Source organism: Neodiprion fabricii, chromosome 4 (genome assembly GCF_021155785.1).
Source record: "Neodiprion fabricii isolate iyNeoFabr1 chromosome 4, iyNeoFabr1.1, whole genome shotgun sequence".
In the NCBI taxonomy this organism is placed as follows: Eukaryota; Metazoa; Arthropoda; class Insecta; order Hymenoptera; family Diprionidae; genus Neodiprion; species Neodiprion fabricii.
Window position 1 is genome coordinate 15,925,453 of NC_060242.1, and position 27,862 is coordinate 15,953,314.

The window sequence follows — 27,862 nt, forward strand, 5'->3', positions numbered from 1 at the left end:
CCACATGGCGCTACGAAGCTACCGTAAAAACCGCGTAATATGAAATCGTTTGTACGGAATGAAAATCTCTCATCGAATACTGCTTCGTCGATATGAAAGGAAAAGAAGAAACAATTTTTCACAGTAACTGCGAAAATCAGTTTCTTTTGCTTCAAGACTAAAACCCCTCAATACGGAATTGATAACGGCCTTCGAGTCTCAAGTGAGCTTCTGAATGTATTGATTCTTTATTCAGAAATATATATATATATATTTTTTTTTTGTGTAGTTCCGTAAAATAGGGTACAAGGGAGAGTAAAGTGAAATATATTACAATAAATATGATGTGGAGGGTCTTCGTTCAGTCATTGTGATAAAATTTTGGACTATACTGCGAAGAGTATACTGGTAGTCTTCGCTTGTCTGGGCTGATTCCTTCTCTCGCTGAGTAATACCGTCTTTCGATAACTTTGTCGAAAAATCGGCTCAGCTTCACCGAAGAACTCGAGCCTGCAGCCAAGGATCTGACTTGATGACAATCCTGACAATGATCAAAGAAATCTTTAATTTAAAAATTAAAATTAATTTCAACCCAATGAAACGAACATACACAATATTTGGCATCGAATTTGTTTGCCTTTTAATTTTATTACCAAGAATATTTCGTCCGCTCCACATTCCTCAGCAATTGTAGATGAACGTCGATGAACACTTGACCTCACTTCTGCGGCCAGATCAAACTTTGTTGCGATTACCAAAATTGGTATCTGGAAATAAAATTTCAGGTTTTGACTCTTGTGAGGTGATTTTAATTTTGATAATTGTCAAAACATTACTAATCTATGAATGAAATTTGTAAAACTATACATTTTTGTAAGCAATTCTCAAGCCATCATTCAAAGTTGACAGATTCTCATTTCATCGGGTAAGCAGCCAATTAAAAAATAGTTACTTGTGTTGAACCGACGAACTGTTCGGGATCAAAGTCGTCGAAAGATTTAGACTTGGAATGGTTACCGTCCTTGTTTAGAACTTCCTGAAGCCACTTCTGGAGATTCTGCTGCGACTTTCTATTAGTCAGATCGTGAACCAAGATAATACCTGAAAATGAGAAAATTCTGTTATAATCAGAACACAAGTTTATCACGTATATTTCTGAGATTCTTACACAGTACTTTGCATACCATTTGTCGGATTGTAAAATACAGATCTAGTATTTTGGTGATTCTGACTACCGCCGATGTCCCACAACTCTATAAAGTATCTTCTTTGATTCGGAGTGCCTTCTTTGTACTCATGCAGCTTTACTTCAACCGAACATCCTACTGTCCACGACGGATTCCCTATCGGTTGTTGATGGCATATTAAATGAGTCAGTGAGGTTTTTCCAACACCTGTAAAAATAAAAGGAAGACTTGCTTACAGACCGTTTATATAATAAGTAACAACAAAAGTGGATCAAAATATGCATGTACAGTGCATAGATGGGTAAATAACCTTAAAAACCTCGTGATTTCCCCATGAATGAATATATTCGTAACCAAATTAAATCTACGATTTATTGCCGGAGGAACGGTAAAGCGGCGATGCAAACGAAGAAAATATTAAATAAAGTGAATTGCGTATACGTGGTGATCACGATCTGTGAACAGATTCTTTTAGCGAATGATCCTAAGAACGAAGAATGCCGTCAATGGGTAAGTGATAAGTTAGCAGAGGATAATTATACCAGAATCTCCGACAACGATTATTTTGACCTTATCGATCGCTGCCATTTGTACAGTTACATTCGAATTCTGACTTGAATTTCCTGACAGCAACCGGCGGAGCGGAATCTAGGTACAGTTTTTGTTTGACAAGCTCCACCTCCCCTCCGAACGCGGCATCATAACCTCAAATAACGACTCTAGCCGTCGATGCACCCTGTGTTAAATTTCCGAAAAACTATGCAATTACGCGTTATTCATTCGTGATCGTACCACCGCTGGAACTGTTAATTAAGAATGCGGCAATATTCGTTAATTGGAGTTGCAAATAGGCCGTCGAAATAAGAAGAACCGGGTTTTTCCGATAGTTGAAGGTTATAATATCGTTGTGATGGCGAATAAGTAGATAACGAATTGAATGTTTTTACACCTAAGAAATGCATAAGACCACATCAACGCCCTAAAAAAATCCCTCTCACTAACAGTCCGAGTAAATGGTGGGAATTATTGTATTCGAATTATTAGCAGAGAAATGAGTGGGGAGGAAAGATTTGTCACCGAAGTGCCTAGCAGTTTGAAACAACTAGCACGGCTTGTTGTTCGCGGTTTTTATACCATAGAGGATGCCTTAATCGTTGACATGCTGGTCAGAAATCCCTGTAAGTTTAAATCTATTTAATTTGGCATCGCTCATCCCAGCCAACTAAAAAGTTTCAACTGTAGTTTTGTTTGTATCCTTCTATCAGGTATGAAGGAGGACGACATATGCGAGCTGCTAAAATTCGAGCGAAAAATGTTGAGAGCTAGAATATCTACGCTAAGGAATGACAAATTCATTCAAGTTAGACTTAAGATGGAAACTGGATCTGATGGAAAGGCGCAGAAAGTGAACTACTATTTCATCAATTACAAGGTAAAAATTGTCTCAGATTTTCCCTCCAAAATGCCTGCTAAATTTTGAATTTTAATCTTAATCCTTTAGACTTTTGTCAACGTTGTCAAGTACAAGTTGGATCACATGCGTAAGAAAATGGAAACGGAAGAACGAGACGCGACCAGCAGAGCCAGCTTCAAGTGCACAAATTGTCTTAAGACTTTCACGGACCTTGAGGTGAATCTAGCGATAGACAAACGTCTTGATGGACACAATCACAATTTCAATTTTTTTTATGGCAAACAATATTTATTCACAGGCAGATCAACTCTTTGATATGACAACAGACGAGTTCCGATGTACTTATTGTCGGAACATCGTTGAGGAAGATCAATCTGCTCTTCCGAAAAAAGACTCCAGGCTACTTCTGGCAAAATTTAACGAACAATTAGAGCCACTCTACATTCTGCTGCGAGAAGTCGAGGGTATAAAATTGGCACCTGAAATTCTCGAGCCTGAACCTGTTGACATCAATACCATACGAGGGTTAGCAATAAAAATATAATTTTCACTCTTGTTGGACAGCTGCAAATGACAAGTAAACTTTATATTCGATTGACATTACAGCATCGATACGAGGAAGCAAACTGGGCTTCGTGCTCCGGGTGAACAATGGTCAGGAGAGGCGACGAGGTCGTCTGGATTTGCTGTCGAAGATACGAGAGTGGATGTTACCATCGGCGATGAATCGGCCAATGATAACACTGCCAATCGTAGAAAAGAGAGGCCGATTTGGATGATGGAAAGCACTGTGGTAAACACAGATGGATCGCAGGTGTGTAAATGATGATATTGTAGAGAATGTGAATTCGGCAACGAATTTCAGAAAGCTGAATTTGAGAAAATTGTTTTTGTTATTTCAGACGGACGTGGTTGGAGGCCAGGACAGTATTCTTGATAAGGCTGCAACGAACGCGACGAATGCAACGAACGCAACGAATAAACAGGGCGAAGACATAATGTCGGTGCTACTGGCGCACGAGAAAAAAGGAGGGACTAATGCTGCCAATGCCATTAAGACTGTAATACCTCAAGAATCTAGCGACAGTAGCGATAATGAGGATGTTACGGAGATACAGGCTATCGATATGGGTAATTGCTGCAAGATGATTGTATTTCTCAGCTTTTTAAGACGCTTATTTGAGACACTTTCTTTGAACGATTCAGGTGATGTAGAGACGATGGATTCAGAGGACGACGACTTGGTGCCCACGGTTAGTGTGGGAGGAAAAACAGTTTCAATTACAGATATCAATGACACTTTGATTGCCGATATGACACCGGCAGAGAAAGAAGCTTACATTCAAACGTATCAAGAATATTATTCGCACATGTACGATTAGTCTGAAAACAGCTTGCGAGAGTTATATTTTTAAATTAAATTGTACGATGACTGTGAATTTACACACATATACGTGGAGTATGAGAATATTTTGTATAAGTATGAATATAATAAAAATCCATTGTTCACAGCTCCGTGTTTTGTAATTTGCCTTTAACAGCTGACTCATGTGATACTGAGCTATAATTGCCATGAAAGACTGGTCAAATTTAAGAATTTATTAACATACTTGAAACCTAATATACAATAATATCAATCCAATAACATGTGGAATTAACGATAAATTGATGAAGAAAATATATTGAATACGTGATAATAAATAACACTGAATTATTAACAATAAAAGAACTAAAATAATTAATCAATAATAATACATGTCACTTCTGGTAAGAACGGGAAATATCATTATTTATATTATATTAAATGTTTTTCTTTCCCTACCAACTTCTTATGTAAGCACTGGATAATAAGTAAAACTTACTTGGGGATATCTTTTTTTTTGCTCGTCTATTTCAAAATTTTTGCTCGACCACCACAATCGAACCCAAATTTGGGGATGATAGAACAAGGATTTTCTGCATATTTTTCGTTTTTTTTTCTTTTTATCAGTTTTTTCGATAATTCAATAGGTAATAATTTTATCGTAAACAAGTTATTTGAGGTAACTTTATGTACATTATAACTTGACTTACGAGACTTGATATATCACTCTACAATTTGGTTTATAACTACTTACTTTTCATTGCTTGCTTTGAAAAGAACCCAAGCATCGCATAATATCACACAAGCAATGGCATCGCGCATCGTTTTTCCCCCTCAATAATTTTTCTTCACGTCCTATACATTAGATCATACAAAAATGTCATCGGCTTTCAGAATATTCGTGGTAACATCAACAAAATCTGATCAGATTTTCTGATTGTTGATACTTCTGAAAGGATTACATTTTCATACTTGCATTTCAAAATTCTTAGACTGTTACGCCAGGCAATTTGATATTTTGCCCTTACAAGCTGTCAACTCGAAAATGAGAATAGACGCATGATTAGAATAAAGACTTAACAATCTTCTATGACTCACTTGCAAACGTAAAATTGGTGCGACTAATTTCAACAATTGAATATTCATAGTGCGAAGTCGTCTACGATGCATATCCATTGCAAAAGTAGATAAATTTACATTCTTTTCATAGCATGTGCAGCGTATACTCCTCGGTGTTTTATTCTGGCTCGTTAAGACGCAAGCGAGCAAAGTCCTCAAAGACAATGTTGTCGTCGTCGTCATTGGCGTAGCAAGAGTTTTCATAGCGTGCACGATCGATGCTCTTGCTCTTCTTCAAAACTGCTTTTTCCTTCTCTAGGGCACCTGTCGCAGAAGAAATGACGATTAAGATATGAAGCGTACTCAGGTAAAATAATGTTCAGCCACTCAACTAACCAGGAGCAGGGTGCATCAGCTTGAGCGGAACATCTGTGACAAGTTCACCTCCCAAAGTGCCGCAGTTCAGCTTTACGCGAACGGAGTACGAAATGACTATACCCATTGCCTCTGCAGGGCATTTTCCCTCAGCAACCAATGTGGAGGAGGCCAAATTCACGTCATCGTCCTAAAAAAAATGAACGCTTAGATATGCCGATACAGGAAAGATCATGAATTCCCTCACTTTCAGATGTCCGTCAAGAGCAATACCGCGACGATCCTTGTTGCTACTGGCCAATGGAACGAGATAAAACTGCTTGGTGAACGAAGCACCAGGTGTGATGGGGCAGCCTTCGCGGGTCTCCAAGCTTGCAACATGCCGTGAAAACTGAGCGTTCACCATTGTCACCTCGCAATGTTGGACAACATAGAGCTGTCGGAGAGTAAAAGACACATCGTGAGGATGATATTCTCTCTGCCAAATAGAGGCTGAGGGTTGTCACCATGTACCTTGATGTTCTTGACTGCCTTTCGAGAGTTGTTGGTGACAATGACATTGGCAGAGACTTTCTCCCCGTGGTAATAGATCTCCTTGTCCAACGTTACCTCGAGGTTCAATTTTCCCTGGGAGAAGGTGAAGCCCTTAGAGACGAGGGAGCTCGGCAGGCGGCGTCCTCGCATTGCCGGGGCAAATTGCAGCTTCTTGATAGCCAGAGCGACTGACGACCTCTTGTGTCCCTATTGCAGAGTGTAATGTGCATGAAAACGACGCTAATCTTAATAACGTAACGTAAGTATAAAAACCGCTGTACCTTGTCTTCCTCGTTTTCCCCGACATAGATCTTGACGGTGTACTCGACTCCAAGAGGCTTTCCGCTGTCGTCATCACCGGGCTGAAGTGTTACGGAGCTCGGAGCATTCTGCGGGAACTGGAAGATGAAGGGATAGGCGTTTGGTCCAAGCCGCTTGAGCAGGCGATCTTGGATGGGAGTCGTCTCCTGCTTCTCTTTCTTGATGGGGATGATCTGGTCACGAGCGATGATCAACTCCTTGCTGAACTTCACTCCCATTACCTCATCCTCCTCGCGACCATAGCGGTAAGTCGTGATCACCTTGGATTCAAGGAGGATTGAAGAGTCTCGGTTTCGGGGTGGAATTGTGGTTTAGAAAAAATTCATCACGTACCTGGCCATAGACTTTTCTTCCTTGTAGATAATCATTTTCAACCACGACGATGCCGTCGATTGGATCCACCGACTCTAGGTGATCGACGAAGTCCCTCTTACCAAGGTAGACGGTGACTTTGCCTATTGGTCAGAAGATAGGAGCGTGTCACTACGGAGTGCTGGAAGTATTTTGGATGGTACTTGAAACTCACCATTTGGAGTAGTCTTCTTGAAAACCTTGATGGCCACGACATAGGCCAAGAACAAGAGAGGAAACATTTGACCGATAGTGTCGGACTGTAAAGAATCTGTGTAACCGAGCGTTGTTTCCCGCCCAGAAGTGACAGAGGCCCTCTGACGTACATCTACTCTTATAGATCTAATGGGGCTTCTTACTACGAAGCCATATCCAGACTAATGCGATTATACTATTGAATAAGTCTCTTAACAGGATCGGAATATAGGAATTTCAAGAAATTGGCTCGCTTTGTGACGTCTTCCATCCCATTCTATGACAATTTCTTTCTCCATTCTTCAGAGTGTGCGACAACAGTGTCTTAGAATAGTTGAAGTACTCTTCAGTGAACTGAGAACTAGAGCTACTTTCATTAAGATCATACTTCAGTATTTCAAGCCTTGTTTAGAGGGGTGAAACGATTCGATATCGAATTTCTATTGATAATTAGATCTATATTGATTATTTGCGTCGGCAAAAGCGGGCTAAAATTTTTATACAAATAGAAGCATAGCAAAAGTGGATGTGGAATTATTTATAGATAGTCAGATAAAAATCAGTCTTAAGGTTTATATTTATTTCATTAATAAGTGTTTACATAATATTAATATGGAGGTATTTTTAATCATTGAAATCAAATCTTCCCTGATTTCTCCCAAGGAAATTACCTTAGCTGTTTTCTTCATCGTTGCTTCTTAATATAATCATTATTAATCATTAGTATTAGGTATTATTCATTATTCAATATACTAACTAAATTTATTTGTATTTCTTTTTGTTTTTTTTTTTTTCGTTTTGTTTTTCCCTTCCATATTTATACATCATTCATAATTTTTTTTCTCTTCAGAATATTGTAACTTATTCTTCCTTGTCATCAGGATATATTTATGCTGCTTGACGAAATACTCCGTACAACTTCCATTTTTTTATTTATTTACGTTTCTTAATATTAAAATTATTATAACGTACAGTTCGCGCAATAACTTTTGTTGATTTCAAGACTTACACAATCATTAATTTACATTTATTACCTAAGGTTTTACAATAGCTATGACAGTTTATCTGGTTTTCAGCATAGTCTTGCAGGAGTAATAAGATAATTGTACAAGTATTTAATCCCTTGTTGTACTACGATAAATACGAGTCGTTTTTCAAAGGATCGCAGTGTTTCTCGTTCCACAAGTTTTTCTTAGCTCAACAAAAGTTACTATGCTATCACTTGAACTAAATACAGTAATAAGATCAGAAGATGTGGCATTCTTGCCTGGTATTGAATAACAAGGTCGTCACTACGCCCCAAAATCCAAATATCATTGACGAATTGTATTTAACTACTTTTTGTTCTCCAGTCAACTAGTTTCAAGTATCTGTTGATCGAACGAATAAAACTTAACGAATTTCAATTTGGCAAATAACGAAGCACGGCTCCTTAAATTTTCATTCAACAAAAAAAAAAAAAATAACTGTTTTCATAAACTCCTCATACTCTTTTGCTAAGTCTCTTCCTTGATACTTAGAAATCATCTTTCGTTCAATTTTTGAACCGCGTGAATAGCAGAGAAATATATATGGTAACCAAGACGAATTATCATTATCGGATTCATCTTGAGAAAATTATGCGCCTAATTTATACCTATGTATATGAATAGTACGTATACGTAAAAAAGAAAAAAAACGAACATCGCATATGTAGAATCATTATCAACTAAAAATAATTTTTTTTTTCAATATTATTTTTCTTTTTTTTTTAATTACGATGAATAGTAATAAGTAATAATTATAGCAGTGTTGGGTAATTGTAATAAATATGTCTAATAATAGGCACAGTAAATGTATGGGTAATAGTATGTATATTCATTATTCTGCATTTAATTTCATTATGCTATGGCAAGTTGCTGTTGTCAGGGAAAAAATTATAACAACAACAATAATAGTAATAGTAATAATAATAATAATAATAATAATGACAATAATGTGAAAACAGTATCAGTTCTTTTTGAATTTTCGCCCTAGCATGGTGCACAGTTCTTTTTATAAATTTTCTACTTCTTCCAACGCGTATAATTTAAGAATACACTTATAAATGCTACATTTCAATAAAAAGGAAAAATCAAAGAGAAAAAATAAGGCAAGGATGAAAAATTTATCTACCAGCAGAAAACTTTTGTTTAAAGAGGGAAAGGTCAAGATGACAAATTAAAAGCTCTAATAAAAGTATGAATGCAATACCCCGAAATAAGGGAATATATTCGTTAAAAAATACATTCTTCATAATTTTGAGATTGACCTAATAACATAGCATTACAAAAACGTATATACCTATATATCACCATCCAAATATGCAGATTTTACTTGTTATTGTAATTGCGAGAGTAGAGAAATAAAAATATTAGAAAATGATTATAACATAATCAATTGTTGCAAGAGAAATTTCATCGGAACAGACGAAATCAATAAATCACGTTACACCTTAGATTTCACATCATTGATCGATACTCAAAGTAACTGTGACCACCACCAATCTTATTCCGTACGTTATTAATCGTTGTTGGTCAGTTGGGAGAAATTGATGTTACAATCGATCGCATGTAATCAGATCCTTATCGAGAGGCTTTACAATTAATTTGCAAAAATTGGTTTCAGGAAATTCGAAGAGTAGGAAATTCACACCACCACGGTGTATGTAGTATCAACACCAGATCACATGTGTGCAATTTATTTACAAATACTTTTATACTTGTGCTACTTTAGCTTTGTAAATTTTCTATTTGATTCCCTGATAACAGCGTACTTTGAAAACCGGATGGTACAAATATGGTTAATTTAGTAGTATACGTTGTCGATTTTTTTTAGTCTGGTCGCTCTCCGCAAGTCAGCCTACTTCTATAACTTACTTTCCTATATACGCATATATATACATATATGGCAGGGTACACACACATATATATATATACGCACACCTCATTACCTTTTTTGAAATGTTTTTATTTATTGATATTTTTGTTAAATTATTTAATTATGTTTTTTGTTGCATCTGTTTATTTTATACTTCGAATGAAATTACTTTTCAAATTTAATCAACCCATGTCTCCACAGCGAGGTAACATCACCGCGCATTTCTTCCCTCATAACTCCAAGCAAAATTATTTTCTCACTTATATCATAGAAATCTGTAATGAGAAAACCACTAGAGTATCTTTTGACAATAACAATTGAATCATTCGCCGCATTACCTAGACGATTATCATGTAAAGTCACGATTCAACTTTACAGAATTTACATGCTAGGATACTTACCTAACGTTCTTTGAAGAAACACATCCGTGGAAGTGGCAAATCTCCTTTAGGACAAATCTACAAATTTATCAAACATTAGAAAAAACACAATGCATGTGAGTCACCAGTCTTGAAATCAGGAGTTTACAAGTTTACAAGTTTCCAAGTATTCAAGGACTCACAACTCGGTGCAGCCGCAGATTCAAATCTCTTCTGAATCTGATCATAGGTGAACTTAACGAATGCGTCATACTGCTCGGAGAGCTTCATGTTGAGAATCTGGTCATATTCTTCTCGGATCTGCGTCTCCTGTTCCTTCAGCATCCGCTCGCAGATCAATCCCACCTAAACACAAGTTGGTTAACCATTATTTGTAGCAAATAAACGATCTCACAATTATGTCGATATCCATTCATTCTTCATTTTGAAAATACACCCACCTGTCTAAATGTGAACAGTGGTTTTTCTTTGCCGCTTGGGCTATGACTGTAAGCACTAGGCCCACTAGTCGATGGACTGGCGGGACCTTCAGTATCTGAAGAATCTCCACCATTGTTGTTTTGCGGGTTGAAATGCAGCTGCTTGCGCCGGTGAAGCCTGCGGATCTCTTCTCTAATATTGGCAGCCATTTTTTCTATGAAAACATTTTACAGCATCGGTGTAAACAATTCAGATACCTGACCTCAGTTTCTTAGACTGAATAACCAAGCCTGACGGATCGCAATCACAATTGCAACCAGGCATTGTTTTGATTGATGATGTTCAAATAACGGATTGTGAAATTACTTGGAAATAATAAATAAGAAAACCGAAACAATATTAGGTCTTTGCAACATCATTTCCAAGTTATTGGCAATGGCTGAAAGAGGTTAGTAAGAATGCTTAATTCTCATGTAAATGTTCAAGTTGAGTAACAAACTCCATGCATTCATTCAAAATTTTCACAGTTATGCAAATAGTGAAGTTGCAATAGTCTGCCTTTGCGGTGGTCGAATTTTGATGGGTATTTTCAATAGATTCGTGGTAATGTATCAGACTGAGCATGGAAATGCTAATATTATGTCTGATGAATACGTAAATGAAGATTACAAGCATACGATTCGGCTTGGTCCTTTTTCTCCCGTTTCGAACTTCAACATTATTGAATGAAATAATGCCTGGGTACGCAAAACTCACACAATGGAGAATTTTTTTTTAGTGACATAAAAGCGCGTTTGAACACCGAGGTAATGAGGGGAATTGTCGAATGAGAAAAAACTTTGTGAAGAAAAACGGTCATTCTAACGTATATTTCAAATTGCGCGATGAGTGGAGGAAAACCAGTTTGAAAGCTGTTTGTAAAAATAGTGAAAATCAGCAGCGACCGTTACGTCGGTATCTCCATATGATTTACGCTCCCCTCACCCCACTTCACGCCTCCGTCCATAGTATATACGAGTTTTAAATCGCTATACATTACGTTTGCAGCTAGCTTCCCCCTTTAACACCCCGTGATAAAAAAAAAAAATGGCCGAATATAATTACCAGGCGTCAATTTTTGTGTAACTTCGCCGAAAGCTGATGGGTTCTGATTCCTCGCCGGCGGTGTGTTTGGCGACATGCACATCGGGACGCATCTTCGCCTCTTCGAAGGCCTTACGTGGCTGTGAACGGGGTCGAACTCGAGTGATCGCTTCAGGGTGGCGCAGGCCATTTTTACTCTTCACAGTCTCGTACGCGACTGACACCAAAAAATCGCCGAGGAACCGCAAAAGGCGTTTTATTTCCCGAAAATATATCGGTACTACAAATTGCACAGTATTCCCTTTTCGTTTAGCGGTCTCGTCGAAGACTTTCGACAAGTTTCCAGGCTGATTTAACTGGATTTTAAGACTGGCCACCGCAGCACCAAAACAAACACTGCAGTAAAACAATATGGCCTCCTCCGTCGTCACTTCGTCAGCCGCAGCGACTTGAACATTTTCCACAACGTTTACCTAGCCTAGTCTGCCATTGGTCATCTCTCCGCGTTTTCTCATTGGTCGAGCCGTTGCATCGTGCGTCACGACGCAGCTGCATCGATAAGGAAGGGCAGGGGTGGCCGATCGAAACGGTTCATTCGATATTCAGCCTACGGCAGCGCCGGCAATAGTCACGTGGGATGCAGATGCAGCTGTCAGCTGTCGCACGTGACTGACGGAAATTGCACGCACACGTTAAAGATGCACGGAATGGCAAAAAATCGTATCTCGACCAACTGACTGCAAAGAATGATGCTCGCAAATGCAAAGAATAGATTTCGAAACTGGGCAGAGTTAAAAATGAAAATAGAACGCTGAAAAAATGCGCGATAAATTGACATCCGCTCAAGGATAATTTGAATTTTCATCGATTTGCAAAACAAACTTCTTCGAATCTTTTAGCATTTGCAGGATCGATTTTGAAACGATAATCTGAATTTTTCGAATGTGCTGCGCGATTTACTTGTGTGAAAATACTGTTTGAAGAACTAAAAAATTTACTTCGACCGTAACAGGACTCGAACCTGCAATCTTCGGATCCGAAGTCCGACGCCTTATCCATTAGGCCATACGGTCTGTTGATGGTCTAGGCCGTAGAATTGTACGTATCTTCATGATAAAAATTTCTTTAACAACCTTGCACAAATTCAGCCTTACAGGAACAAAATCAATATAAGTTTCCGTATGACATATTTAAAATATAAAATGAATTGCATGTGATAAATTTGAAGATCATTTATTGTTTTACAAAGGCCTGTGAGGAACTGTATTGTTACAAAAAATCATTTCAATCTTTAATTTATGGTCCTGTGACAGCCTACCCCTACCGACTAAGCAAACTCATCCCTTTTCCTCCGATATTAAATCAACAAATGAACGGAAAGGCTTGAAGTTTCGACGGTGCATCGCTCCTTTCATGGCGGAATTCAAAAATGTTACTCATATCTTGAAAAGCATTAAATACATGAGTGGTTTTTTGAAACACGTTACTATTTAAACAGTTCCCGCATTTCAAGGGCCAATAAGTGCACAGTTGAGATACCTTCCGCAATTCTAGAAAGGATGAGGACTAAAATAAGCCATCGTCAGACTGTTTTCATGCAATATTGAAGTCGCTATACGAAAACTAGGGATACAAATAATTTCGTAAATAAAAAATGCTCTAGCGATCAGCTGGGCGCGAAGTTCCTTGGTTGGTATGGTCGCCCGAGCACAGCGTGAGAGCGTCATTTATCTACAAAATTACTATAATTCCTAGTTTTCGTTGAGCGGCCTTAATATTGCACGAAAGCAGTCTTGCGATGTCTCATTTTATTTCTCATTCTTGCTGGAATTGCGGAAAGTATCTCAACCATGCACTTTTTGGCCCCTGAGATGCGAAAAATGTTGAAATAGTAAAATGTTTTAAAAAATCATGTTTTTGATGATTTTTGGAATACGAGTAACATTCCTGAAATCCGCTACGAAAGAATGATGCACCGTCGAGACTTGAACCCCTTCTGTTTATTTAATATACGAAGAAAAGGTATGAGTTTGCTCGGACGGTAAAGGCAGGACTACTACAGGGTCTTAACATGAAAAATCGGGATAACAGCTTTTCCTCTTGCTGTATTTTAATAATAGATAACAATAGTAAACACGTAAATGACAGCTCATTATTCAGTCATACTGCTTCAATGAGGTATTCCATACCAGGATATCTCAGAAAAGGTTCAATGATTATTTAAACGGCTGCTTAAACCATTTCGGTACATTAGCTTTGGTTGCATGTGCAAGGTTTCTATGACTCGGTCCAGGTGTGGGTTCTGATTGCTTTGGTGTTTCTACTACCCTTTCCAGTCTGTTTTCCTGTGTCATACTGATGTCAGGTATATCCTCATTCTCAAAACTGTCCACACCTCTCCGCGCCATTGCCATTCTAACGATTAAATTATCATCATTATTATTTATTCAAGTATTTGTGGCGACACAATTAGCCATTTTTTCTGCTCACCTAGATTTTACTGCTTGAATACCAGCAACTCTGGGATCGGTAAGTTTGTTGTTTAGTTCAGATTTCAAACTAGACTGGCCAGAGTAGTGAAGTATAGCTGAGGGCACTAGATTGGCGTCAACCAACCGTGCACCGGGATCCAGTACAGTACGTGGAGGTGTTGTATCTGTTTCATTAAAACTATGTAATACGATTTGCAGTTGCATAAGAAGTGCATCAAAAAGAGAAATATAGGTATGCAGAAATACTTACAAAGCATGAACTCGGCGTCAGGATTGGCAAGGTAAATTTTTACAAATTCTTTAACTGCCTGAACTGTTTCAAGCGGGCCGAACAAGCCCTGAAGTACCAATTGATCTGGGAACTGAATTCTAATCACGGTTTTACGATATTTATGTAAATGATGCAAAATCCTTTTGTTCTCGTCCAATTGTCTCTGAGCCGAAGTTAGAAGTGGAGCCTCATCCAGCTCTGCTCTAAGGCGGATAGCATCTTTCAGTAAGTGCCGAGCGTCCTCGACAGTAAGGTCAAAAAAGTTGTCGGGTAATTCATTACGTGGCAAGGCTTCTGCTCCAGCCTGATTAAACACTAGGGCATTTCTCTCTCCCAGCTAAAAATTATCAATAATTAATTTCTTGCGCTGCGAATATAATGAAATGAAAAATAAGCTGAGAGAAAAGAAAGATTGGAATCTTACGAATTCAACTTTTGTTTCTTCTATACTACTCTCAGATGTATCCATTGGTATTCCTGTGTTTTCAGTTTCAGTTACATCCGTTTTTTCTTCAACCTTCAGATCGCAATCAAGTTTTGGGATCTTTTCTGAAACTGAAGCTTGTGTATGATGCTGTACAGTCTTTCCTGTTTTCAGGACTGATATGGGATCTATATTTTTCTGTGCACCTCCTCGCAATGCCGCTGTCTGTCGATTAGTTTCAGCCATACGGCGTGCCAAGTCAATGTTTTCTTGAGACGGCCTTGCAGCCAAAGGAGCCGACACATGAGCCTGAGTTCTGGGTTGCTCAGGATCGCGATGAATTAATCTAAGCATAGCTCTGCCGCAGTTCAGTCCCAGCGATCTGAGCGTCGTTTGTTCCAGTAGGTCCAACCCGCAGACCTGAGATTTTTAATTATTAATCGAGCGTTGATCAATGACAGGCTACACAGGCTTGGAAAACTAGCGTAACAATGTAACCTCGCGATGCATGTAGATAAGAGCTGCAGTTGGTAGCATTTGGTCCGGACACAGCTGATTCAGAACTTGAGCCAAGGAATTACTAGGCTGAAATTCACCTGTCACTCGCTTTCCGCTTTCAGTTTGAATGCCGACCATCACATTTGAGTCAAGTCTCTTTTTGGTGCAAGGTACCATCTCCAGTTGAGCGTTGTTCGGTAAACCGGTAAATCGGAAGATGGCATTGGCGTCGAGAACGCGATTGTAATGCCTGAGGGTTGACGAAGACTGAGATATAATTTGGCGGCAAAATATTCAGGGATCGGCGCATAAGCAGGCATGGAAAGGAGCATAGTTATCCTGGTAAGACTCACTTGATGTCATATTCCTCGGTCTCGTAGCCATGTTTTTGACACACTTGTTCCAGTATCTACAGAATAATTGATCGGATCAGTTGTATATCTGTGATCACGTTGATTTAACAAATTTTAAGAAATGAATCATACCTGCAATATTGTCGTGTTTGGCGTTACTTTCACGGTTTGTCGGCGACCATTCGGCGCGAGCACAATGACACTTTTGCTTGCCGCCATTCTTGTTTTTCTTCGAAAACAGCTGACGGTCTTGCTTAATCATTCCTCAGCATTTGCGCGCGGTCTTGCATGACGTCATAACGCTCGCTAGTTTTCTTTACATAGCGCCACTATCGGTAACGACGAAGCCGATTTGGGTTATTTGAACGGTGAAACTTGCGCCGTAAAAACATTTAGAAACATAATAGGGATGACAACGTGAAAATTGGCTAATTAACCGTAGCTAGTTCTCATTGGAGATTTGATTGAGTTTTCACTTTTTGCGATTTCCCATCTCTTGAGACTTATGAATCTATGGACGAAGAAGTGAGTTGCGCCAGCGGATTGAGGATAATCCCGCTAGGTGTATCTGTATGACGGGTATTTAATCAAATGTGCGGCGCCGTAGGTGCATGGTCTGAAGTTAGAACTTCAGTTGAACTGATATCGCCATGAGAGTGCATTGAGTAATAAGTCGGGCCTATGTACTCGACGATAAATGATTGAAAAAATGTGGTGAATAAACGTTGAATTTTTAATGAAATTGAAAAAGCGAAAGAGCTGGTGCGTGCAGTGCGTTAGTATGCCCGCTAAGGTGTCGAAGAAGGTCGTCGGGATGATAATCAGGAGTCGAAAATCCATCATGAAGGATGGTGTGATCACGGTACGTATTTCAATTGGTTTTTTCCTTTAATGTTGAGAGGTATCGACAAGCTGGGTGACAGACGGAAAGAAAAAACCGAGAGATTCATCATCCTCGGAAAATCATTTGTCACAGCGACGTCTCGACGCTGAAGCATCGTTCTCGTACTTGCTCGTCAAGTTGCGACGCGCGTCCAACGATAGATCCGTGTACAAATATCCCCTTATCTTGTACGGCAACAAGCTTTTCCAAGACTAATTATCCCAGTCTTTATCTCGCGTCCCTATTTTCCTGCCAACCAACAACCAGCAACCTGTCCGCATTACTCACCTCAACTCGCTGTTTTACCTGTTGCAATGCGGTTATTCGCGTCAAGGATAGCAACGATATTACATACGTGTTATCATCATAACCTTGCCGATGACGTGTGGTCGAGGGGTTTTAATTCTCATCCAACACCCAGCCGCGGTTTCCCCACTCTTTCTGGAATCACCATCGCGTTGACGTCCCGCACACACGGGCGTCCCTGGAATCATCCCGAGGCATTGGTCGATCAGCCGAGATGATCTTCGTATTTACATTACCGCAAACAGGCTATGCCCATAACCCGTTTGCGGTATCTGTATGAGGATGAAGTTGGTATTGTTACTGTAACGATACATGCTTGTGAAAATCGCTACTTCGCCTCTTCAGAAATGTCCGAAATGTAATAAACCATTATAAACATAATATTTTTATTTTGTAGTCATCTCCTTGAAAGTCATTCTTGAATTACCCAATAACGATAACATTTTAGCCTGAGGTTTCGTTAGACTAACGTTACTAACTTCAGCCTGATATACCTGTGCCCTCAAGTAGCGGCTGACGAGAAGAAATCATGCGCGTACGAAAAATCCCGATGATGGCGGGGCCGCAGCAGGGTAGTTGGGCACCAGCTTCGCGGCGGGAGGGGGGTTGGAAATGCTACCGCAGTAGTGGTGCTCTTGCGTAAAAAAATTCTCCGATACTTCGCCCTCTTCTCGAACGAAGGAAGGAAAGAAGGAAAATCGCCGTTATTAAGACGCAATGTCCAACTCACGCGGCGAATGTTTACCGGGCGAGATTTATTGACAACTCGTTGACTGACGTTGGCCCACAGCTGACAGACGTCAGTTTAAAATGCGCTCGTCAGAATTTGTTCCGTTCGCCGAAAAAGTTACGCCACGGCCTCATGATTCGAGGATTCCGTAACCCCGTGTATTCGCGTTTCACCGCATATCATCGGCATTGTCGTCGCATTTTCGAGCGTGTTTCTCACGGTCCTCGACAAAAATTTACCGAGTTTAACCGCGACATCGCGCCTCCCCAGTTGACGTTCACCAATTTTCGGAGACACAGTCGATGGACCAGCGCGTTTCAATCAAACGAAAATTTACAGGCCTTCAGCCAATGCTGCGTGTGTATTTTTAGCAATATCTGACTCTCACCAACTGTGTGATGAAACGTGTGTGATGAGTTACGTTGATTGATAGATTCCCTCCTCGTTACGTTGGTATAAAAATATTTTTCCCCTTATATATTTACTCGGTGCATCGCTTTTCCATATCCACAAGTAATTTTGCATAGGAATAGAAAAAACGCGACTTTTTATTTTCCAGCCAAGGAAGAAGTACATCTGTCGTAATACAATTATTCTAACTTTTGGAAAGAATTTTATTTGCATCACTGATGTAATGTAGAATATAATACCCAGCGGCCAAACAAACCTCAATTGACTACTTTCAACAGTCTTTGACATTCGATTAGTTTTTGCACGCAATTATTACAGTGAAAAAGAAAAACTTTACAACTCGTAACTCTAATAAATCTATCAAGTTGTTTGGATTTATTTTTCGATAGATCCTAAGAGGAACACTGGTGCGAATAAGTTTAGTTAGCTTAGTAAATACAGGGCACACTTATAAATCCGTCCGTCAAATACGGTGATATATATAATCAAATATCTTTCAACAAAACGAACATTATGATCAAGTTTATATATCAATGAAAATGCGGATAAAATTAATTCAGAGCATACAGAAAAGCTGGATACCTCCAACAGTAACGTCTTTCCTGGCCAATAAACGGCACGCAACGAGGTATTTACTGCTCTGAAAAACTTGCACGGTTTAGGTGTCATTTTTGAGACATTATAGAACACTGGTTCGATTTAAAAAAAAATCACGTCGATGAGCAGATGCGTCTATTGAGAACTTAGGGGCGAGCAGGGGCGATGCCCCCTGGTGCAGACAGGGGCTCGGAGGGCCCTTCGTGCTCCGAAGCTCACGATGGCCAGGAGCCAGCGCTGACTAAGCCTCCACCCTTATTATCGCCCGTTCAGCGTTGCTACAGACATCTCAAGGTCAGCTGGTAGTATAAATTTCTATAGCTTAACGAGCAGCGCCGCCCACTGAGAAGTCAGTTGTGCAAATATTTGATTCGACTGTTCAGTTTTTCGTCACAGCTGTGTAAGAATTTGACGTTGCTAGCATCCTGCCGATAAATGTCTTCTAATTTTCTAACTTTTCTTTACATTTCCATTGTTTCAGAGTTCGGGAATCGGCGAAGCCAGCGTTTATCATGCCCTTGTCGTCATATTCCTGGAGTTCTTTGCCTGGGGACTGCTGACAATGCCCATTATTGCCGTTCTCAACAAGACATTTCCCGATCATACCTTTCTGATGAACGGTCTGATAATGGGCATCAAAGGGATTCTCTCGTTCCTCTCAGCTCCACTGATCGGCGCGCTCTCCGACGTTTGGGGAAGGAAATTCTTCCTGCTTATCACTGTAGCTTTTACCTGTGCGCCTATACCACTCATGAGCATAAATACATGGTGGTTTTTCGCCATGATTTCAATCAGCGGAGTATTTGCCTGCACATTCTCGGTTGTCTTTGCTTACGTCGCTGACGTCACCGAGGAGAGCGAACGTTCTCTGGCTTACGGTTTGGTAAGTATTTTCGCGCATATCTGCACATCGAAAATTAACAAATCTGGCGATAAAATTCCACATGTAACTTGCTGAGTCTTTTTTCCAACAGTCATTATTGGCTAATCTTAGATTGGAATTTGCTTAGTCAGCAGCATTAATATCCCTATAAGTCCACTTGTGTCTCAACACGTTTTCTGTATTCTAGCCTGGTGACACATTGGCCATATAAGGATTAGATTGCGTTCATTTTGATTAGATAACGAAAGGCATGAATGTCCAATATCTAACACTGATCAAAATATAGCTTAAACCATATGTTTTTCTGTAATCTACTGCAACTTCAGACAACGTCACTCGTCATGTTACTTGCAATCTTCTCGTAATCTGATCCATGTCGTGTGCTGTTGGCACAAATAAAAAAGTTTGATGCTTAAAACCAAAAAGGGGCAGAATATTTTGATTTTGTTTGATTCACGTATACTGCTCAGCATTCAATATTTCGTATTGATTAATTTTTCTGTTTTTCAGGTGTCTGCCACGTTCGCAGCTAGTATGGTAATTAGTCCTGCGCTCGGTTCGTACCTGATGGAAGTTTACGAACAAAATTTCCCCGTTGCTTTGGCAACAGCCATTGCTATCCTAGACGTTTTCTTTATATTGGTTGCTGTGCCGGAAAGCTTGCCTGAAAAAGCTCGTCCTCCAGCCCCTATTTCTTGGGAACAAGCAGATCCCTTCGCAGCCTTGGGAAAGGTTGGCAAATTCAATATTTTTATTCGCATTTAGCCGCACTCTGCCTTCAGAATTATCAGATTGATAACCGGTGCATTTTTTTTCTAGGTGGGCAAGGATCATACAATTTTGATGCTATGTGTCACCGTATTCCTGAGTTATTTGCCTGAAGCAGGCCAGTATAGCTGTATATTTGTCTACCTTAAATTAGTAATGGGTTTCTCTGCCACAATGGTGGCAGTATTTATAGCGGTAGTTGGAATATTAAGTGTCTGTGCACAAATAATACTTGGGCCTCTGATGAAGACCCTCGGAAGCAAGCACACAATTATGCTCGGTCTTCTCTTTGAGATGCTACAGCTGATGTGGTACGGATTTGGCTCGCAGACCTGGTAATATATCCCTTTCCATGCTTTTACCACTTCCATTATCATCTCCGATATTATTGCGAGTTGGCTCTCACAGATAAAACACTTGTTTCTAAAAACAATTGTTTCAGTTTTACTACATTACTGTTAATTATTGAAAATGATCATTAATTTCAGGATGATGTGGGCCGCCGGAGGTCTCGCTTCAGTTTCGAGCATCACGTATCCCGCAATATCAGCCTTTGTTTCGATGCACTCAGATGCTGATAAGCAAGGTCTCGTCCAGGGAATGGTTACCGGTATGCGAGGTCTCTGTAACGGCCTCGGACCCGCAATGTTCGGTGTAATATTCTACCTCTTTCACGTTGACCTCAACGACGATTCCTCGAGTTCACCCAGAAACACCCCGAAACCGCCGTCACCAGGTGATGCGAATGGAACATCGTCAAATACGCATTTCGAGGTAATTCCACAGGCGAGTGCAAGTTTAACGAAAATTTATCTTGGTTCGAGACTTCCATGTGCTTCGTGCGCATCTTCAATCAATCTCTAATGTGCTTATTCATCGTTCGTTTTTCAGTTCATACCAGGACCGCCTTTTGTCTTTGGAGCCTTCTTGGTAATCTGCGCGCTCCTCGTCGCCGCGTTTATACCTGATTCAGGATCGACTATGCTCGGATCGGCGCATCCTTCTGGATCCCGGAGGCCCTCCGGTAAATACGCATATCAAAAATGTACGTTATAAGTTTGAGGATTACAAAAAACAAAACCAAAAAGAAAAATACAACGACCGATGGATGCTTTCGGTTTAAATTGGATTTGCACGGCATGTGTGTGTGTGTGTGCGTGCGGGTGTATGCGCGTCTCTATTTTTGTCATTGATCTTGTTGTATTGTGACTATGGTTACGGTTATTCCACCCAGTCTTGAAGCACTCGATTGTAGTTCTATGCACATTATGGTAACTGTTTCATTTGAGAATTACCTGTTCATTACTTCGCGTTTTGATCGATTGTGACGTTTTCCCACTCCCAACATCCTTAGATTACAGCAAAGTTAACATACCGCTTTACCCGACAAGCATTTATCGTGATGATGAATCGCTAAAAATGCTCCTCAATTCCTCTCAATCCCTGCGATGTCCAACGCAGTTATGCTCGAAACGGAACGTTTCATCCAGGTGTTCAGTATCTTACTAAACTCTGACGTACGTTTTCATTTGCATACAATATTACAAAAGACCGCTTCTTTTATTTATTGATTTACTTATTTTAACTCACAATATTCTATTTTTATTCTAAAAATACATGTACGTATATTTCAGGCCTTTCATTGGATGTTCATTACGAGACAGAGAGAGTGGCTGGCTCCAGGGGAAAAGTTGGACCATTGTCACCACTGGTTGACAGTTCAAACTCAGCCGCTCTATAACCAATCTCATATCTTGGGAGTGATGTGCTGCAAATGACGAAGATGAAAGAATATACGGGGTGTGTTTATAACACATCATAATATCGAGATGTACCATTGTTGATTCGTGGTGATACCCCCCCCCCCGCCGGACCACTGTGGTGGGAAAAAATAGATTTAATTACTTTTTTTTACATCTAGAATACATTTGGTTGTGAGATTGGCTATAAATCGAGAGAGCGCGGTGAGACGTCGAATGCTGGAAGCCAATTCAAACGTATTATTATATGATACGTTCTATTTTTTTTTTTTTTTTTACTTTTTTTTTAATCGCTATTTTGCCAACATCTACGAGATAATAACATGCTAAATAAGTGTAAAGGTATAATTTCTATCCTACAAAGGGCCGATTTAAGTATTTCAGTTTTCTTATATGTAAGTAGAATTCTTATCGATTATTTTTACTGATGCGATACGTTTGAAGAAGCCTGTTTATTGTTGCATGAATAAGCTATATAAGCTTGTTAACAGAGACAGATACACAGTCTATTATTGATTGTCGTGAAATTGTACAAAATCATAATACCCTACTACTTATTTGGCAGGATCACTAGCTGACGTCCATTGCTTTTCCTGTTGTTGCTATACGCTTAGCCATAGAGATAAAGATGAGAAGATGACGATGAGAATTCGGCATAACGTTGATGAAAATATTAATAAAAATTGCGATCAGTATTTCCGTAAAATAAATACTAACTTACTTATTTATTTTTACTACTTAAATTCTACTCTCACTTTTGGTATTATTGTTTCTTCCGCCAAGTTTTTCTTTTTTTGTTTTCATGATATATACACACCAGCCTACCGGTAAGTGCCTGTGGCATAACTTTTTATTCCAACGCGTTCCCCCATTCACATGTACTTCATTGTCTCATACTTTATTTCTATACGATTCGCAGAGCGTATGTAATGCGCGTGTTATTGGTTGAGGAACTAGTTCTGGGCTATTGGCCAGTAATGAGTGGGAACTTTGTTTAACAGCCTATTTTCAAGAATTTTTCTCGTACACAAATTGGCGTTGGACATTATGCAGAGGTTGATGTGTATATATATACACATTTATTTTAATTTTTTTTCTCCTTTTCTTTCATCGAAACAAGCATGTAAACCATAAGTTCAAATTGAACAAGCCAGAAACAGAGTTTTCACGATACTTTTCACCACCATGAATAGAAAAGAATATGCCGCTCTGTCCGACAAACTTCCGTGATGATCTCGAAAACGACAAAATGAAAAATCTGAAACTGACAGGACTTGGCAGCTAACTGAAAAAGTATTGAAAGACAAGTTAGAAAAAAAATTATTGAAAAAAAAAATTTATAACATTTAAAAAAATAAATATACAACTCGGAAAAACATAATCGTTCATTCAGAAAAAGTATTAGAGAGGAAAAAGTATATGTTTAACAGGAGAACATTGAAAATCGATTCATTTTCCATAGAACCGGGAGTTCAAATTAAACGGGATATGGCAATTTTTCTTATTCATTGTTTGGTTGTAAAGTCCTGTTAATTTCGAATTTTTTCGTCGAGCAGTTTCAGAGATCATTGTGGGAACTTGTTGGAGAGACCGACATTTTTCTAAAAATCTGTTTTTCGGATTCTACAGGTTCGAAGACATAAAGATTCGTTGAAATTAGAAAAAGCGATTGCTAACCGAAATCTATACTTTTCTTATATCACCGAAAAATAAATCCTTAATGCGATAAGGTCGTTGAATCCTTTCTTGCTCCAAGTAAGAAAAACATCATCATCCAAATTAAAATATCACTTCTTGAAGCGGTTTTTGTAGAAAGAAAAAGGTTTTTTTCTTCGAGTGCATGTATTATTTGATCAGAGTGATTATTCGAATATTGCGGCGAAAAATTTTCAAACATTCATTGGAACCATGCATGCCTAGATTTTTCAAAACGGCATTAACAAATTTTGTGTTTTTACTTAAGCTCCTTGTTTCTTCGTTGTGAAGATAAAATACAGTGATAATGCACCGGGTATTTTTTAATGCAGTGTTTCACCCTGTCAGAATCTGCTTTCAAAGTATAAACGAATCTTTCAATTGATTACTGTGACACTATACTCGTGCCAATCATACTGGATGCTACGTTTTCTACTTTTCTCTTTCAATATCTTGATCTACAAATTATGATTACAGATTACATGACTAATATTTGATGTAAGAAATGATTTTAGAAAGCTATACTTTTATCGTTCTGTTGAAATACAAAAATGCTTTACTGCCTGATGCAAAAGCTTTCTACTTTTACGTGTGTATGTTTTGCACTTGCAGACTTGTATTTGCGTTTCAATATTCGTAAATAAAATGCAATTGTAATCTGTGATTATATTAGTATTGTGCAGGTTCAAGAATTCTTAGAGGTTAGAGAGAGAGAGATATTCGTTCCCTTCAATTTTTCCTCTGCTGCCTTGTATTTAATTGGCTTCGAGCTGCTTCTTCATTTTCATTTAAAGCATAGTGTCATACTTGCATTATGTTGGTATTAGTAATTGTTTTGCTGTGTATTGTTTCATGCCTGTAGTATCAAGTTTTACCAGAAATAATAGACTTGAATTTGGATTAGTGAACCAACGGATACAAATAATATTTGTAAGATTACTAACGCCATGCTAGAGTATGCAAGGTTGTAATTAGGAAATGCAGAGTTTTAAGTTTTGAAGACACACTCCATAAAATCTTTGGCCTTTGACGGAGAGCTCCCTGTACCCGTTGGGGATTCACTAGAATTCCGAGAACCTTCGCACTGCTAGATTTTCCGTTATTCTTGCCATAAGTTGCAGCTTGTGCGAACGCATAACTATTAGTATACAATAACTAACTAAAGAAGAGAGAAAATATGCTGAAAAATAAACTTACGAATGAAAATAATGGAGGCGCTTTAGAAGCAGCCTCCCAGGAAGCCAAAGATTGAGTAATTAATGAATATTCTGCTTTTTTAAAAAATTTTTTTTTTATAATGCATAGCCAGGCACCCCGGCGGTTTATTATATAATTGTCGTGCAGTGGAATTTAAAATCAGGCATAACTAGCTAATGCATGTTTGGAAGAATACTGTTAACAATAATCGAAGTGGAAAACAAAAATTTTGAAAAAAGAATCAAATTCCATATCCGTATATAAGTACACGAGCATTGCCATTAGTTAGATAAATCTAACGTTGTGTGAAAAAGAGGTAATTTTAAATGGTAATACTGATGCATAATCTGATACTACGATTACGTTGATACAACAATATCATCCCGTGTTCCAAACTGTTTAATTTATGCTACATTTCCCTTGTGTCCTTACCATAACGATTGTGTAACTGCGAGTTGACGATTGATCTATTTTCGTAATGTAATTGTAGGGCAAGAGATGATTAAATCATAATTTTGGTCCAAACTACAACGATTTTTTGCATCGACCAATGCTCTCATCGTATGCACGCATGTTCCTCGGTAACTGATACGTGGTTAAACATTTTCACGCTGAAATCAAGTAACAATACGTGGACATTTACGTCAGTTGGTTTTTTAATGAAATTGTGGACTGGCAAAGGTTTCCTTCGATGAAGTTTTGGCGAGTGCGTCTTTGTTGCACAAACGTACTCTTTAAATTTGTATCGGCAGTATTCTTGACAAATTTGCAAGATGTACAGACTCGTATTGTATAGTTTCAGGTTTTTGTTTTACGTACTCGGGATCCTATTAATTTATGTCTCTAAGCAGCTCAGGACATGAACACCCGCTGCACCATAGATTTAAAACTATTATTAAATAAAAAGACATTCAAGAGCGGTATAAATTATAAATATAGATTATTATATAGTTCTAGCTTCTAACGTAGTTGATTATACACTGTATGTAATTGTACGATAATGGATGCGTCAATAAAAACCAATTATTTTTAAGATAAAGAAAAAAAGATTGATGTTCATTTTTTTCGATCTTTGTTATCTGCAAGATCCATTTTCTTTTTTCCAAACTCTATGGCTCTTAGATGTTTGAGGAGATATTATTGCTAGAAAAAAAAGCATTGTGATGGAACCTTTACCTGTTCCTCAAATTTCAAAAACCATTGTTGAGTGAAATTAGTATATTAGTGTATGAGCAGAAATAGTCATGAGATTAAGATTGATAAATACATGAGCCACTTATTAGATACACCGGATATTGACAAAATTTTGATATGCGCAAGACTTTCATGTATACAAGACGATTTTCGTCACATCAGAGATTCCAAAAAATGATACAATCAAAGTTGAAACCGTCATTGCCGTTGGGGTATTACGAGCAACTCCTCTAATCGTTATTGCAGAAAATCCGCAAATAATGAAAGAATCTCTTCAGGTATTCTGTACAGAGTTCACTGTAATTTGAGACATGGATGCCAGCGCGGAACCGCTTTGCTGCCACAGTTCAATCGCCTTGTTTACTATCATCTCAGCAGTCTCTTCGGATATCTGTTGTCAAAAATGAACGTTTGATTAGTTGCAAAAAAGTTAACATCGTACGTACGCTTCGAGTCTCATAATTGTTATTCTGAATTAAGTAACTCTCACATTATTAATGCAGTCAAGTACATAATCTATTCCTTCGCAGCGAAGCAAGAGCCGCCTCAAACTGGTCAAAGTCACAAGGGTGACAAAGACCAGAATCTTATAGGATCCGGCAACTATCTTGTCCCAGATTCTGGATTCAGGTAAAAGAATGTATAATCTCATAATTTAACGATGGTGGAAAGAACATGATAGAACAGCAGATGCTCATCCAGCTTTAATTCTCCGTTTTCACAGCACTTACTTTGGTATGGAGCTATCGCTAATCGTCCCTGCGAAACAGGAGCAAAACCATGTCTCGTACGGCAGAAACTGTAGCGTGCTGATCTTCACCAAGTGTCTGTGAAGCTCGGAGTCTTCTCTTTCCAATAATGTGCAGGTGCACTCCTGGAGCCTCCCGACGTCGCCATGAATCTTTTGCACGATGTCCAGGAGCCCACCAAGCACCCAGAAAGTGTCAACCGGTTCGTGAGTGGCGTCTATGATCTGTGTGACACTTTCAGCCAGCTGACTCATAGCCCTGAGGCAAAAACGAACCAGAACAATGTGAGTACATGAAAATGCTGTAGTCACACACCAGTTGGAATACTCCGATCGTATGTGTAATCAGTTTACTTTAGTAGCGGAGTTTCTAATACGGCGTTCATGTCTAAGCTCACACGTCTTGATCGCAAAATCCACATCGTTAAAAAAAGATGGTGAGGTTTGCTGTTTTCTTCGACTGTTTTGATCGTACAAAGTGCACGTTTCAGGTCATCGAACTCTATTTTTCTCTGCGCTGTAACAAATGCATGACTTTCGGTGTAGACTGGCACGACACCCAGGATTATTTTCCATAGTAAATTTCTGTATATTGCCGGTACTGCGAACCTCAGGCAAAACTGCTTAAGCTTCGCCTTGTCAAGCGGACGCTCCTTCAGCAATATTTCCAGGGATTTCTTCTCTTCGACACTGCGAAATCCCACCTGTCGATTTTCAGGTGTTGAATTCAGTTTAGTTTTAATTTAATCACCCATAAGAGTCTGAGAAAATATTACTTTTCATGCATTGTTAACCTTTTCGTAATAGGATGACCGGAAATTACGCTCGTCTGTCATGTTTCGATTTCAGTTGAAATCAGCTCGTCGCTGTCATTCGTAAAGGATCTGGCATTCAGCTTCGGTAGGCTTGCACAAATCGCTTGGAATGACTTGTTCCGAATTCTTCGAATTCTCGCACTCCGGTGCCCCCTGTGTCTGTCAAATTTTCCATGTTTTCATTTCTCTCGATAGATTGTAGCAGCGCCCTCAGTTATCGTTATTCTCAACCACGACTATTTTAAGCTCTGCAATACCGATCAGATAGATTTCCGAAT

At 39.0% G+C, this 27,862-nt stretch overlaps 7 protein-coding genes and 1 non-coding gene across 15 annotated transcripts; 2 read left to right on the top strand and 6 right to left on the bottom strand.

Annotated features, from left to right (window-relative positions):
• Window positions 1-198: 198 nt before the first annotated feature.
• On the bottom strand, window positions 199-2,208 carry LOC124181252 (rab-like protein 3). 2 transcript variants are annotated; one of them, XM_046567621.1, is made up of 5 exons: window positions 1,709-2,208; window positions 1,164-1,373; window positions 932-1,080; window positions 633-746; window positions 199-540 (listed from the first exon to the last, which is right to left on the bottom strand). In XM_046567621.1, exons 1-5 carry the CDS (start codon window positions 1,752-1,754, stop codon window positions 472-474), a joined length of 588 nt encoding a protein of 195 aa, XP_046423577.1. In that variant the 5' UTR covers window positions 1,755-2,208; the 3' UTR covers window positions 199-471. The 2 variants fall into 2 exon arrangements, with proteins under 2 accessions (XP_046423577.1, XP_046423576.1); XM_046567620.1 differs by having other exon boundaries at window positions 199-520; window positions 1,709-2,207.
• On the top strand, window positions 1,484-4,806 carry LOC124181250 (general transcription factor IIE subunit 1). The gene is made up of 8 exons (XM_046567618.1): window positions 1,484-1,676; window positions 2,211-2,344; window positions 2,432-2,598; window positions 2,668-2,796; window positions 2,879-3,105; window positions 3,187-3,394; window positions 3,483-3,711; window positions 3,787-4,806. The coding sequence occupies exons 1-8, from the start codon at window positions 1,645-1,647 to the stop codon at window positions 3,960-3,962; spliced, it is 1,302 nt and encodes a 433-aa protein (XP_046423574.1). The 5' UTR covers window positions 1,484-1,644; the 3' UTR covers window positions 3,963-4,806.
• On the bottom strand, window positions 4,544-6,912 carry LOC124181251 (arrestin homolog). Its single transcript, XM_046567619.1, has 7 exons — window positions 6,759-6,912; window positions 6,566-6,687; window positions 6,193-6,492; window positions 5,891-6,118; window positions 5,625-5,813; window positions 5,399-5,567; window positions 4,544-5,326 (listed from the first exon to the last, which is right to left on the bottom strand). Exons 1-7 carry the CDS (start codon window positions 6,823-6,825, stop codon window positions 5,181-5,183), a joined length of 1,221 nt encoding a protein of 406 aa, XP_046423575.1. The 5' UTR covers window positions 6,826-6,912; the 3' UTR covers window positions 4,544-5,180.
• A 419-nt stretch (window positions 6,913-7,331) lies between these two features.
• On the bottom strand, window positions 7,332-12,001 carry LOC124181253 (akirin-2). Its single transcript, XM_046567622.1, has 5 exons — window positions 11,581-12,001; window positions 10,497-10,690; window positions 10,239-10,401; window positions 10,078-10,134; window positions 7,332-9,951 (listed from the first exon to the last, which is right to left on the bottom strand). The coding sequence occupies exons 1-4, from the start codon at window positions 11,747-11,749 to the stop codon at window positions 10,124-10,126; spliced, it is 537 nt and encodes a 178-aa protein (XP_046423578.1). The 5' UTR covers window positions 11,750-12,001; the 3' UTR covers window positions 7,332-9,951; window positions 10,078-10,123.
• Window positions 12,002-12,559: 558 nt separating this feature from the next.
• On the bottom strand, window positions 12,560-12,632 carry Trnar-ucg. The gene has a single exon. It is a non-coding gene; the product is annotated as a tRNA-Arg (tRNA).
• A 144-nt stretch (window positions 12,633-12,776) lies between these two features.
• Window positions 12,777-16,144, bottom strand: LOC124181224 (tether containing UBX domain for GLUT4). The gene is made up of 7 exons (XM_046567568.1): window positions 15,730-16,144; window positions 15,598-15,653; window positions 15,245-15,494; window positions 14,747-15,166; window positions 14,302-14,659; window positions 14,050-14,215; window positions 12,777-13,974 (listed from the first exon to the last, which is right to left on the bottom strand). The coding sequence occupies exons 1-7, from the start codon at window positions 15,814-15,816 to the stop codon at window positions 13,776-13,778; spliced, it is 1,536 nt and encodes a 511-aa protein (XP_046423524.1). The 5' UTR covers window positions 15,817-16,144; the 3' UTR covers window positions 12,777-13,775.
• Window positions 16,145-16,199: 55 nt separating this feature from the next.
• On the top strand, window positions 16,200-22,003 carry LOC124181222 (hippocampus abundant transcript 1 protein). 7 transcript variants are annotated; one of them, XM_046567561.1, is made up of 9 exons: window positions 17,371-17,969; window positions 18,317-18,818; window positions 19,006-19,407; window positions 19,918-20,139; window positions 20,227-20,510; window positions 20,664-20,961; window positions 21,067-21,199; window positions 21,530-21,692; window positions 21,810-22,003. In XM_046567561.1, exons 2-8 carry the CDS (start codon window positions 18,690-18,692, stop codon window positions 21,682-21,684), a joined length of 1,623 nt encoding a protein of 540 aa, XP_046423517.1. In that variant the 5' UTR covers window positions 17,371-17,969; window positions 18,317-18,689; the 3' UTR covers window positions 21,685-21,692; window positions 21,810-22,003. The 7 variants fall into 7 exon arrangements, with proteins under 7 accessions (XP_046423518.1, XP_046423520.1, XP_046423517.1 ...); XM_046567562.1 differs by lacking the exons at window positions 17,371-17,969; window positions 18,317-18,818 and adding an exon at window positions 16,200-16,459; XM_046567564.1 differs by lacking the exons at window positions 17,371-17,969; window positions 18,317-18,818 and adding an exon at window positions 16,200-16,459 and having other exon boundaries at window positions 20,664-20,949.
• Window positions 22,004-25,377: 3,374 nt separating this feature from the next.
• Window positions 25,378-27,789, bottom strand: LOC124181225 (TBC1 domain family member 7). Its single transcript, XM_046567569.1, has 5 exons — window positions 27,564-27,789; window positions 27,124-27,473; window positions 26,753-27,028; window positions 26,512-26,641; window positions 25,378-26,412 (listed from the first exon to the last, which is right to left on the bottom strand). Exons 1-5 carry the CDS (start codon window positions 27,603-27,605, stop codon window positions 26,296-26,298), a joined length of 915 nt encoding a protein of 304 aa, XP_046423525.1. The 5' UTR covers window positions 27,606-27,789; the 3' UTR covers window positions 25,378-26,295.
• Window positions 27,790-27,862: the final 73 nt, after the last annotated feature.